At 44.4% G+C, this 12,867-nt stretch overlaps 1 protein-coding gene across 4 annotated transcripts in view; it reads right to left on the bottom strand.

Annotated features, from left to right (window-relative positions):
• The window catches only part of LOC142587021 (uncharacterized), an 84,744-nt gene that overhangs the window by 63,300 nt on the left and 8,577 nt on the right, over positions 1-12,867 (bottom strand). For 2 of the 4 annotated variants that reach the window (XM_075697896.1, XM_075697897.1), the window contains exons 2-3: positions 11,283-11,414; positions 3,506-3,571 (exon numbers count right to left, since the gene is read on the bottom strand). The exons of 1 other annotated variant lie outside the window; for it this stretch is intronic. In XM_075697896.1, coding sequence (XP_075554011.1) covers positions 3,506-3,571; positions 11,283-11,414 — 198 coding nt within the window. The remainder of the gene's footprint in view (positions 1-3,505; positions 3,572-11,282; positions 11,415-12,867) is intronic. One more of the 4 variants, XM_075697898.1, reaches the window with a different exon arrangement.

Raw genomic sequence — 12,867 nt, 5'->3', positions numbered from 1 at the left:
ATTGTTGTTGAAAGAGGATTTGGCAAACGCCTTCAATGATTATTTTGTATACACAGGCGTTGACATCAGTCATCCCATGCCGCATAATGTACACATCACTCCAAACGCAAACACAATATTTTTGTCAGCCGCTCATGCCTTCGAATGCATGTTCTGCATACCTAAGACTCAAAACATCCCGCAGCCGCGATGGCGAAGGCGTACAGATTCACTCTATGAAATTGTTATATATGACATAGCCACTATTGTGATACACATCTATAATTTGTGCATTTCTACAGGCATATTTCCAGAAAATATGAAGGTTGCTGTGGTAGTAGTATAACTTGAAACGGGCGATAAATTAAATATAGAAATTATCAAACGATATTGATCCTCTCTGTTTTTTCAAAAATCTTAAGAAAATTATTCGAAGTAACTTGTCTTCATTCTGTGAAAAAAAAGATAACTTCAAATGCTCCCTATAGTTTTAGCAAAAACAGTTCCACAGAATCAGGTCTTCTCTATCAAAAACAATATATACTGCAGAAGTTTGACATACGATATTAACACTAGGTATATTTATCAAGCATACAAAGGCGTTTGACCATATTAATCACAACATTTCATTCAACAAACTAGAGAAATATGGAATTAGAGGCATTCCACTTCAATTATTAAAATCTTAACAGACGCCAATTTGTTTCTGTAGGCCATAATACATCGGTAACCAGAAAAATATTTTGTGGCGTCCCCGAGGGTAGCGTTTGTGTCCGTTGAACTTCAACGTATACGCTTACGATATTACTTCCATCTACGAAAAGGCGAAATTTATAATTTACGCAGATGACACAAGTGTTTTCAATCACGTCTGGTTCTTGCACCAATTTAATTACTATTGCAAATGACTTCTTGTGCAATCTATAATATTTGTCGACAGATAAATGTTTAAAAGTAAATACGGCGAAAACACCTGCTATAATTTCTCATACCAAAGGCATGAGTCTCCGTTCAGATCTGCCATTAGCGTATAGATCTACAAAATATAAAACTTGCTCTTTCTGCAAAGTGTTAGGGGTACACTTCACAAGTACTATGCAATGGCACGACCATGTAAGCTTTGTACTCCAAAACCTTGGTCGCATAACAGAGGTTTTAAATCGCTAACGATACACTTTACCCGTCTCTTCAAAATTATTATTTTAATGCTTTATTTGTGGCTCACATACATTATGGGCACATCGTACGGGGTACCACGACTCACGGTAAATTGAGGAAAATATTTTGTACACAGAAGAAAATAATACGTGGCATCACAAATGTACCGTATGCCGCCCATACTGAAAACCTTATTAGGAAATACATCATTTCTACAGCCCATAGCATCAATAACTGCAGACTACTATGGGAATACTACTTTAGTACTAAATGTAACAATACCTTGCTTGTAGAACTTGCAACACTATTCCTCTAGTCATACCGTTATTCAAATCGTACACCTGAAATATGGCAGGTTCCGCACTCTAAAGCTAACTACGGTTGTCAAATTATGTCACGGTTGAAACTAAGGTTGTCAAAACTTTCAACATTAGTGAATTCATATGATAGAGAAGGCTACAAATTACGCGATTTGTCTGTGTCAGAATTTGAAATTCTACTGCTTTCACATTTTTAGAGCGCGTTTGTGAATCTTTAATGTATGTTATGTTCTCTTTTTTTGTCTGTTACCATTCGCATACCATTTATTTTATCCAATGCCGCACTGTGTTTTGCATTGCTAATACTTGTGCAAACGTTTCATTCTTTTTCATATATTGTATAACTGCAATGTTTTATGGCCACCATATAAATATCGAATATATGGTGCTTGATCTGTGACCCCCTGCAGGTTGAGGTCACCTCAAGCCGCGTCCGTGCGGCATTTTGCTCTCATCCACCTCCATTTACAACTCTTCTGTACGTCTTTGCGGATGTAAATGAGACCAATAAATGAATCAAACTGAACAAATCGCGTGGAGCTAACAGCACCAGTTGACTTCTTTTCCTTAGGATGAGAGAACTTAAGAGACGGTAGCCAGCATCTCAGGCTTCTTCCGAAGACCCTGAGGGCTTAGCATGTATCCGTAGTGTTGCTGCTCTATAAATAAGGACAGTTCCAGGCACTCTCCTCAAGGGAGTATCTGCTTGTCCCATATTTCCCTCTCTTTTCGAGAGTAGATCAACCCACTTTGAGAGAGAGTAGGATAACTTCTCCTGACAGAGTTTTCTTACTCCCCCAGAAAGGAGCGCTAGTACTCTTCGGCAGAGTGCTGATACTCTCCCCACAGGGGTAATAGTACTCCCCCAGACCGAGTGCTTCTACTCCTCCAAACCCAGTACATCTATCCCTCCAGGCCGCGTGTTTCTACTCCGCCGAAGAGAGTGCTTGTATTCCTACAGAACAGAGTGCTGGTACTTTTCCCAACAGTGAGAAATTCCGGAGATACCTGGTCACCTTTGAAGGATTCGCAATACTTACATTTGGATACTGGCTTACAATACTTACAACAAGCACTGAAACCAAGGACAACATCGGGGAAATTACTTGTGCTTAGCAAATGAAATAAAGGCAAGATAAATTATGGAAATCAAAGTGGATGAAAACCAACTTGCCGTAGGTGGGGAGCAATCCCACAACCTTCGCATTTCTCGTGCGATGCTCTACCAATCGGGCTTCTGCGGCGCCATTTGCCCATCCACTTTCTTGGGTATTTGTTTCCTAGTAGAACCCTGGGAGAGTTAGCAAGCGCCACCACTCACAAGGCTTGGCGACTGCTCTGGGATATCCTTTCTTCGGCAGGTGTCATGAGAACTCGATCGTTTTGCGCGAACGCAGCAGGTCAATAAACCTACACATGTTACTTTAAGGCATCAATGTTGAGACCTTCGTTATGTAAGTCCGCAAAAAGATCGCGCTCCCGTGACGCCTGCGGCAAAAAGTATGTTCCACACTGCCGCCGAGGTCTTTGAGTAGTGGCGCTGGCTAAGACTCTCAGTGTTCTACTAGGAAACATAAACACCCAAGAAAGTGGATGGGGAAATGGTGCCACGGTAAATCGATTGGTAGCGCATCGAACGCGAAATGCGAAGGCTGTGAAATCGTTCCCCACCTGTGGCAAGTTTTTCATGCTCTTTTATTTCTAATAATTTATCGTTTCCTTAATTCATTTCTTAAGCACAAGTAATTTCCCCTATGCTTTCCTGGGTGTCAGAGTTTGCTGGCTTTTTATGATATCATTAATAAAAATTGGGCCCCTCGGTTTACTCCCTTTATTCTCGTTTATCACATAACGATGGTCCGGAATCCGGCAATAAGGATGCCTTCAGATATCATCTGTGGGTGTATTGACCGGTTGCATTCACCCTAAAAGTTCACGTTCTCGTGACGCCTGCGGCAGAAAGGTTGTTATACATCCCTCGACAAGGTCTGTTAGTGATGACACTGGATAACACTCCTAGTGTTCTACTAATAAAGATAAATACTCACGAAAGTGGTAGCCCAATTGGTAGAGCATCGCACGCAAAATGCGAAGGTTGCGGGATCGTTCTCCACCTGCGGCAAGTTGTTTCTTCATCCCTTTTCATTTCCAGTAATTTATCATTTATTTATTTCATTTAAAAGGCACAAGTAATTTCCGCTATGTTATCCCTGGTGTCAGTGTTTGTTGGCTTCTTACGATTTGACGAAGAAAATTCGGGCCCCTCGGTTAACCCACTTTCTTCTCGTTTATTGGAATACGAAGTGACACTTCAAGCTTGGCGGTAACATTGACTTTATGGATAGCTTCTAGGATGCTGTTTAGCTTGTTCATAAGCATGTTTTAAAACAGAACAACCTCCTTCACTGTGATCAGTCACGTTTGCCACTTCAGCTCTGTGAACACAAGATCTATCATTCGCTGAAATGTGGTGGGCGTTGAACGACAGCCGAATGACTGCGATTTCATATGGTATACTACGTTATCAGTCACAACTGTAGCTTTGACGCCGTAGCGCTAATCGATTTTGAAAACCCATTGTAACGCCCATACTCGCCCTCCTATGGTTCCAGTAATAGACTCCATTTTGTAATGTTAATTTCACTTTCACCGCCAAGTCCTTGTGGATATACCGATTTCAAATATAATATATAGTATGAGTTTTAAACGACGTTTTTCACATTTTCCTACAGGTGGCAGATAAACGGGGATACTGATTTGTTTGCTTTCCCAGGCCCCGAATAGAAGAGATCATCTATGAAACTGGAGGATCAAATTTTTTCTCTCTGGTCAGTCTCCGTAAAGGATAGTGGTAGGAGCCACTTCAAGAATACTAAAAGCAGTGCATTTCTTTTAACGCTTTTCAAGGTGTACGGTCCCCACCGCTTGCCATTCGGTTTGAGGAATTCTGGAGCCTGATATCAGAAAATAATAATGGCATTCTCGTTGAGGTACTAGGAGTGCTTCTGAACATATGCATTGAGGACATAATCACATACCGACGTACGCGAGAAGAACGTCAAAAATACCTGTCGAGCGTATTAGAAACCGACATCAAGTCAAGCAGAGAAATTAAAGAAAAGCTATTGAGGTTAGTCTAATTCAATCGGATACCTCTAGAAGGCAGAAAATACATGGCCAAACTCACCTAATTGTGGATGCCTGCGATTGTATGTATTGCGTGGTGAAAAGTAAAGCCTAAGTAAACACTTTGACTAACAGCGATAACGTTGTGCTGTCGCTCCTTGAAGGCCAGTTCAGGCAAGCTGACATCCTCTGTATACAAAGCCCATTTGTTTCGCAAGTGGGATGGTGTTGGAGTGTTGAGCATCGAGCTGACCTCAACTCGTTCGCAAAGCACGAACATCACTCTCCTAGCCCTTCACGCTCGAAGAGCCGAGGTAGGGGCCAGCCAGCTACGCTAATGGTAAGACAATGTGTTTGCATAGGGTTTTACCGCAGCTTAGGAAGATACCACGGTCTGCACGCTCCCGTATCATATGAATACTCAAGTGTGGGCCATTCTAGCTTTCCTCATAAGTGACACCGAGGCCCACTACTCATTTCGAAGGAGTCAAAGAGGCGCTCACGGGGCACATCATGCATGCGGTCAACTAAATGTACCAGTCTAGCCGGTCCCAGCGCCATACGCATAATGGCCAGTAAAACGCTGCTAACCTTCGGCAAATCACTAGAAAATATAGCGAAAAAGTGCAAGTAATGGTCAGTAGCAGTCGTTCCACATCTGATGCGTGACCAGATGATTACGGATTCACTGGACACTCGCTCGTCGGACCAGCTTCGTCGAAACTGAAAACTTACGCTCCTGGTGGCGCTGACTCAAGCTACGCAGTAGGAAGCCGCACAAAACGAGTAAAAATGCAGAACGGAAACTGTCTACCGCGCTTCCTCAATGTTTACACCATTGCAACAATACCTAAATTATGGTGGCCTTGCTGGTTCGGGTAGCTTCCGGATACAGAGAGATCAAGCGCGGCGAGCAGCATTGAATCAGACTTAATGGTTCGTGCGGGTGGTGCGGTTACGAGCATACTTCACACTCCATCTGTCCTGATTGAAGACTGACCTCCAAACTTTGTGTGAAATTGGATTATTGCGCATAATCTACCAAGTTCGTGGAAGTTGTCAGCTCCAGTCGGATCGCATCTGACACTGTCAAGGTCACTCCAATCTCAAGTATTCAACCATAAGGAGTTGTCACAGGTGTGAGATTTTTCTTGTGGAAACTTATCCATGTTGGACAATTTTTGCCAAATAATTCCGCCACCACGATGCATATAAGATTAATTTTGAACAGGAATATCGTTTAGACATGGGATACTGCTCGATCAACGGTTATCTCCCAGAAGAAAGTGGTTTGGTCAAGCTCAGGCGTGGCTAGGTAGCACCAAGAATTCCCTCCCTCTGTATCCGCCAATGTCAGGTTCAATCTGCGGGACTTTCTCCTTAAGTTGAACAAACCAACTAGGGAACGAGGAGCTGTAGCCTTCAGCTTACGAGCATTGACTTATGCCAAAACGAAAAAGAGGCACTGGTCGTTTCAGGGGTTGTCCAGAGGTTTGACGACTCCAAGGTTTGGACCTACCTTCTGCCATTAGCTAAGCTGCTTGCCTCGGCTGACCAGGACCTCATGCCTCCTCGAGTCCAAGAATATTGAGTAGGGCTCTTGCGCTACCAGTTCACGGTCAAATATACCGCGCACAAAATCCTAGTCATGGCCGAGACTCTGTCAAGAGATCCCGAGCGCTCTACCTCTCGAGCCTCTGTGGACAGCGCTGCGAATTTTTTGTCGCTGGTTATGGAGGCTCATTAATAATCTTTCGCAGTACGCCTTCAAGCCTTCTGCGCTCACGAGGAATCGCATGGGGAATGACGTGACTCGTTGTGACTAAACAGGACTCGCTCTTGCTAACACGGAGGCAACTTCTCCCTCTTCTAGTATCACCTCTACTGCGCCAAGTATGCCGCATCTATGTTGATTATCTTGAACCTGAGCTTCCTGCGTGCCGACAGGATTTAAACGAAATCTATTATATAGACATCGTGAACGTGTCCAGGAGGAACTGCTAACGGCGAAAACTATGCTACCTTTCAGGCTGAGTCTCGTATTAATTACGCGTCAAACGGTCCCCCCCCCCCCAGCATCTGAAATATAAAAAATAAACTAGTGTTTCAACAAAATCTATGCGCATTTTCTTTAGGAAGCAACGTTATACGACCTGGATAAATGTTCTCACTTCACAAACAGGAAAAAAAAACGAGTTATTGCCTTGCTACAAAGGATATCTTCCAAGCCAGAAAAAGTAAGAACATATCACTGTCTTCAGTGATCTTGGGCGGATTTTTTTAGAGCAAAGTGCAGCATAATATTAGTTAGCACAGCAGCTCTGAAGGCTTATAGTTTTGAAATCTGAAAGCTTTTGACTACGCTACTCTACACTTATCAATAAGGCGAAAGAAAGGTGCCAAATATGCTGAAGCGGTAAACTTACCAGGAATAAACTGCTTTGCCACAAGAAAGGTTGGGTTGTGCGCAAGCATGTGGTAATTGGGTTATTTTCAGCACTAAATTTCTTTATAACACGTGTGGCATGGTTGCTAGTTCTCGGTTGTCAGAAGACGAATACTACTCAGATATTGCATGCTTGAAGTTCTGTTTTACCAATTAGACACAACGCTTCATATATAGACTTCTACCTATCTGTTACCTTCTAGATGATTTTCTAGTGCTCCGCGTCGTGTGGAACGTTTCGTGCTTTTATTCCGATAAGCAGGTGGTTTCTAATCCAAAAAGTAAATTGGCGCACCGGAAATTGGCGCACCGGAGTACGGTTTGGGAAATATATCGGCTGATCGCTTTTCACAACAATTTGATATACTACTTGTTGTTCTGTTTAGGAACGTGTTTTGGCATGCGAGGCTTAGTGTAAACTTGCAGTGGAGTTATTGTGCATCTATTACAACTCAAGTGCATTCGCGTATGCGCATTTGTCCCCTTAAGAAAAATAAATTCAAAACACTAAATTTTTCTTGAAGTTCAATTCAGCAGCGCAAAAGCAAGTGGTTATGAAAATTCTTAGTGGAAACTAATTCTGAGGCGTACATTTTATTATGCAACATATTACGTGACTAGCTCTGAAGCATAATAGCAAATTCTATTCCCACAAGTAGGTACCCTTGTTACTTAGTGAAATGTCAAGTGAAATCAAAATAAACTACAGCGTTCTGCTATTCCTACGGCTCCGTACTCACTGAGGGCCACAGCGGCTTCATCTCCCACTGAAGCTGGTTCTGTTTCAACAATGCATAGTACAGACTACGAACCGATTCTCGCTTCAGTAGTTCTTTTTTGCCTGCAGTTATTCCATTCCCCTATTACGGGGAACTGACGAAGAAGACAGCGGTTATAGGGTGGTTTGGAAGGGTGGCCGTGGTGGGGGGGGGGAGGGTGAGAGGATTGCGGCTGTTTCAGAATGCAATAACTTTAGTTAGAAGTTTGAAACTGTGCAATTATACATTTTGAATGTAAATATAATTGTTTCGCAGCACACAAATCATTCTGTGGATTACATTATTATTTTTTGGCATTTTATTTTTATTGGTATGCAAGATTTGCTTCCTGCATTGCACCGTAATGCATCTTGATGAATTGTAACTACGTGCTCCTTACCAAAAAAATATTTGGTAAGGTTGTTCAAAACTCATTGTTCAACGTCAGCAAACTGTATTGAAAGTACATTATGGAAATTTTCAACTTTTGCGACGCATCTTGAAAGACTTTCATCTGTTCTTTCTGTTTTTCGCAACGCTGGCTTACAGCTCAACTCGTCCAAGTGCCACTTCGGTCACCGCCAAGTAACCATGCTCGGACACCTCGTCGATTCGTCAGGCATTCGCCCCGACCCCGCTAAAGTTCATGCTGTGCAGAATTTCCCTGTATCAACTTGTGCCAAAGATGTTCGCAGCTTTATTGGCCTTTGCTCATACTTCCGCAGGTTTGTGGAAAATTTCGTGATGTTGCCCCTCCCCTGACTGACCTCCTGAAGAAAGGCCTTCCTTTCTGTTGGGGCTCTCAACAAGCGTCTGCTTTCTTGCAGCTCATCACGCTGCTCACCACAGCTCCTGTTCTCGCCCATTTTGACGCCTCCGCTACGACAGAAATCCGCACTGACGCCAGAGGCTACGGCATCGGCTCAGCATTAGCTCAACGCCAATGTGGGCACGACCGCGTCATCGTCTATGCCAGCCGCCTCCTCTCTCCCGCAGAGTGCAATTACTCGATTACCGAGTGCGAGTGTCTCGCCCTCATTTGGGCGGTGGCCAAGCTCCAACCCTACGTATATGGTCGACCATTTACAGTTACAACCGACCACGACGCCCTTTGTTGGCTTTACTCCCTCAAGGATCCCACTTGACACCTCGATCGCTGGGCCCTACGCCTACAGGAATACACATACACTGTGGTCTACAAGTCGGGTCGGCTACATCAGGACGCCGCCTGCCTGTCTCGTCATCCTGTCGATGTACCGGACGGTTTAGTGTATGTCGCACCGATCGGCGTTCTTGCGCCATCTGCCTGGCAAGACATTGGCGCTGAACAACGGGGCTATGAGTCGTTACGCCCCATTATCGAACGCCTGCTCTCTGATCCGCCTGACGCATCCCTTCACATGTTCATACTACAAAATGGCATCCTGTATCGCCGCAGCATGCACCCCGACGGGCCCGAGTTCCTAACCGTCATTCCGTCTCATCTGCAACAGATTGTACAGCAGCAACTGCACGACGTTCCCACCGCTGGACACCTTGGTGTCACGCGGACCTATGACCGAATTCGGCGGCGGTTTTTCTGGCCCCGTCTCAACCGCTCCGTCCGGTGCTATGTTGCCGCGTCTGAGTTGTGTCAACGCCGGAAAAGACCAGGTGTGCCTCCCACCGGACTGCTGCAGGCTTTGGATATACCGGCCGATCCTTTTTTTCGCGTTGGCGTTGATCTTCTCGGATCATTCCCTATATCAAATGACGGAAATAGGTGGATTGCCGTGGCTACCGACTATACAACTCGCTATGCCATTACTAGAGCCCTACCGACCAGCTGTGCCACAGACGTCGCTGATTTCTTGCTTCTCGACGTTATCTTGCATCACGGTGCACCTCGTCAACTTCTCACCGATCGTGGCAGATACTTTCTTGCCAAAGTCATAGACGACCTACTTCGATCACAAAACTACTAAACACAAACTTACTACCGCTTACCATCCTTAAACTAACGGCCTTACCGAACGCCTTAACCACACATTAACTGACATGTTAGCAATGTATGTTTCCTCCGATCATCGCGACTGGGAAATCGCTCTACCATTTGTCACGTTCGCTTACAATTCCTCGCGCCAGGACACATGGATATTCACCCTTCTATCTCCTCTTCAGCCGTGAGCCGACTTTGCCTTTCGAGACTCTCCTTTCGACCACACTCGACTCGCCGACAGAGTACACTCGGGATGTCATAGCCACAGTGACCCAAGCACGCCAGATTGCACGCATTCGTCTTTCTGCTTCACAGAAACGCCAGAAGTGCCATTGAAACCAGCGCCATCACGACGTGCACTACGAACCAGGTGCTCTTGTGCTAGTTTGGTATCCAACTCGGCGTGTTGGTATATCGGAGAAATTCCTCTCGCGGTACTATGGCCCTTACCGCATCCTTCGCCAGGTGACCCCTGTCACATATGAAGTGTCTCCGCTGGATGCCACGGTGCCCTCACCTCTCTCTGACATCATCCACGTCAGGCGCCTGAAGCCCTACCTTTCTCAGACCGAACAGCCGCACCATTAAGGTGCTTTTTCCGACGGGGGTGATGTCACAGTCGGTAATGTGGGAAAAGGATGATGATGATGGTGGCTTTGGAGACGACGAAGAAGAGTGTAACATTATCGCTGCTCTACGCTTGCCGGCTCAGCCATTAAAAGCCATCTGTAAATAGACGCACGCTTCTTCCTTCACGTAACAATATTGTTGAGGAAGTCGTTGACAAGTGTTGATAATTTGCCCGCGACATTTGTCGAAACATCATTGGGTCCTTTAAATTTAAAAAATCATAGGTGTATATGCGACTAAGTCGGTGCATGCGCATGTACCGACTTAGTACATTGGAGACTTCCCATGTCGCAGTATGCAAGATTATATTGGGAAATGTGCAGATTTCTGAAACCTGTTATTCGCGACTGCTCGACAAAAAGTCAAAATAGTATGTTTTGTAGGGCAATAAAATTAGAGCCAACACCGCATTTTCGGCTGGATTTGTTGTCGAAACCGCAGCCTACATGGATGATAGCATTTTAAAGATTTCCTAAAAAACGGTACTTATCTGCGGCGATTTAGTTTGAAGTCATTTCTTTATGAAGGCAATACAAACCGCCATATCTTTGTCACGCTATGTAGACGTAATGAGCGAAACGTACTGAATTTTTCCGCTCATAAAGAAGGCACGTTTTTGAGCGCAGATCTTAGGCGCCCGTTCCTGCGATGAACATTGGCGTACCTCGCCCTCTCTCGGTCTAACCGAGAGAACGAGCACAGCGAACGATGAAATTGCGAACGTGGTGCGTAGCGCCGGCTTAAATATCGCGAGAGCAAAGAGCGCGACGCGAAAAGCGGTGGAGACCACATTGAAGCACGACCACATGGCATTCACGTCCACGCATCAGTGGCAGCGGCTCTATTAGCCGTTCGAGGGAGAGAAAAGAAAGAACCAGAAAGCTCACCTTCGCGCATAGCAGTCGCCGCAAGCGTTTCCTGGAAATAACTGTGATTGTAGAAGGTACAGTTCCCGGGAAGGGCCAACTTTGTAGCCGGTCTATGCACAGCGGTGCCCATCGTGGCTCTGTCAGTCGGCACTGTGATCGGTGCGATGTCTCAATGTCTCACGAAATGAAAGAAAAAAGAAGAGTATAGAGCTACGCTCAAATGTCGCATTCGTGGGTGTCGTAATCGTCGTTAATTTTTTCCCTCTTGCTGAAGGCACTCATAAACAAGCATAAATATTTGTTATCAAACCGAAAAAATATTGTCAGGCAGTACATCAGCTTATTTGACTAGGGGAAAGTTATTGCCGAAGAAAACAATAATTTATCATAAAACGGAAATTTAAATGCAATTTGCTGCCGCAGGTAGGTGGGTTTTATTATGGTGTTTCGTTACTGCTCCTATAAAATCTGCACACTTTCATTGACAGTATTACCCGCCGTGGTTGTTCAGTGGCTATGGTGTTGGGCTGCTGAGCACGAGGTCGCGGGATCGAATCCCGGCCACGGCGGCCGCATTTCAATGGGGGCGAAATGCGAAAACACCCGTGTGTTTAGATTTAGGTGCACGTTAAAGAACCCCAGGTGGTCAAAATTTCCGCAGTCCTCCACTTCGGCGTGCCTCATAATCAGAAAGTGGTTTTGGCACGTAAAACCCCAAATATTATTATTATTATTATTATTGACAGTATTGAAATGCATCGTAAAATGTATTTCCTACAATTCTTGCACAAGCAACTTTACGTACCGTATGAAATGACAACTGAGTTGTAGCTATTCGAAGATTTCACAATTTTTGACCTTGGAGACATGTAGCTTTGACTGCAGGTATCGGCGAAATCGGCATTAAGGATCCCGAGCACTTTTTGAATAAAAAGCGAAAAATTTCCGCTTTTGTTGGCTAGGCAACATATCGTTTCAATCGAAGCAGCAGTGAGGACACAAAAGCTTCTACCGCGTTGTCATATTTCCAATACGATGTATTGGCTGATTTAACAATGTCACAAACAAAGGCTGATAAGTGCGAAGAGGCACGAGGAAGTTTGGGTAGAGGATCTGGCGCACGACGTGACAATGCGGCCTGCCGCGATTCAATATTACAGATTTAGTGACGTACTTTGCCAAGTGCGACAAGTTGTTGCTGCAGTAACTGCAAAAAAGTAACTTGCCCGTTTTTCCATATTCCAATCTGCTGCTTTCCCGCATAGCATGGATTTCATTATGCCTAGTAGTGCGAGCAAAAGATTTCACACATTTATTTTTCGCATGATATGACACCCAATGGTTGGGAACTAGTAATTAGTTGCATATTTTGAATATCCCAGTTCTTTTACCATGTGCACTCATACTAAAGATATTAGTCCATCGCATTCGTGTTCCTTGAAGTGCTTCTTCGAAGTGTAACTAATATTTATATTAAATCATTTGAGTACCTATTTGTGCTATACATTCGCTGAAACAAAACTCATGAGGCCCTAAATTTCTCTATAGCAGTATACGTTACCACAAGAAGGTCTTGAACTAATACGTTGCAACATAAAAGAAA

The sequence above is a fragment of the Dermacentor variabilis genome, chromosome 7, assembly GCF_050947875.1.
Source record: "Dermacentor variabilis isolate Ectoservices chromosome 7, ASM5094787v1, whole genome shotgun sequence".
In the NCBI taxonomy this organism is placed as follows: Eukaryota; Metazoa; Arthropoda; class Arachnida; order Ixodida; family Ixodidae; genus Dermacentor; species Dermacentor variabilis.
Note: the sequence above shows the minus strand (reverse complement) of the source record. Positions and strands in the feature narration are given on the sequence as shown.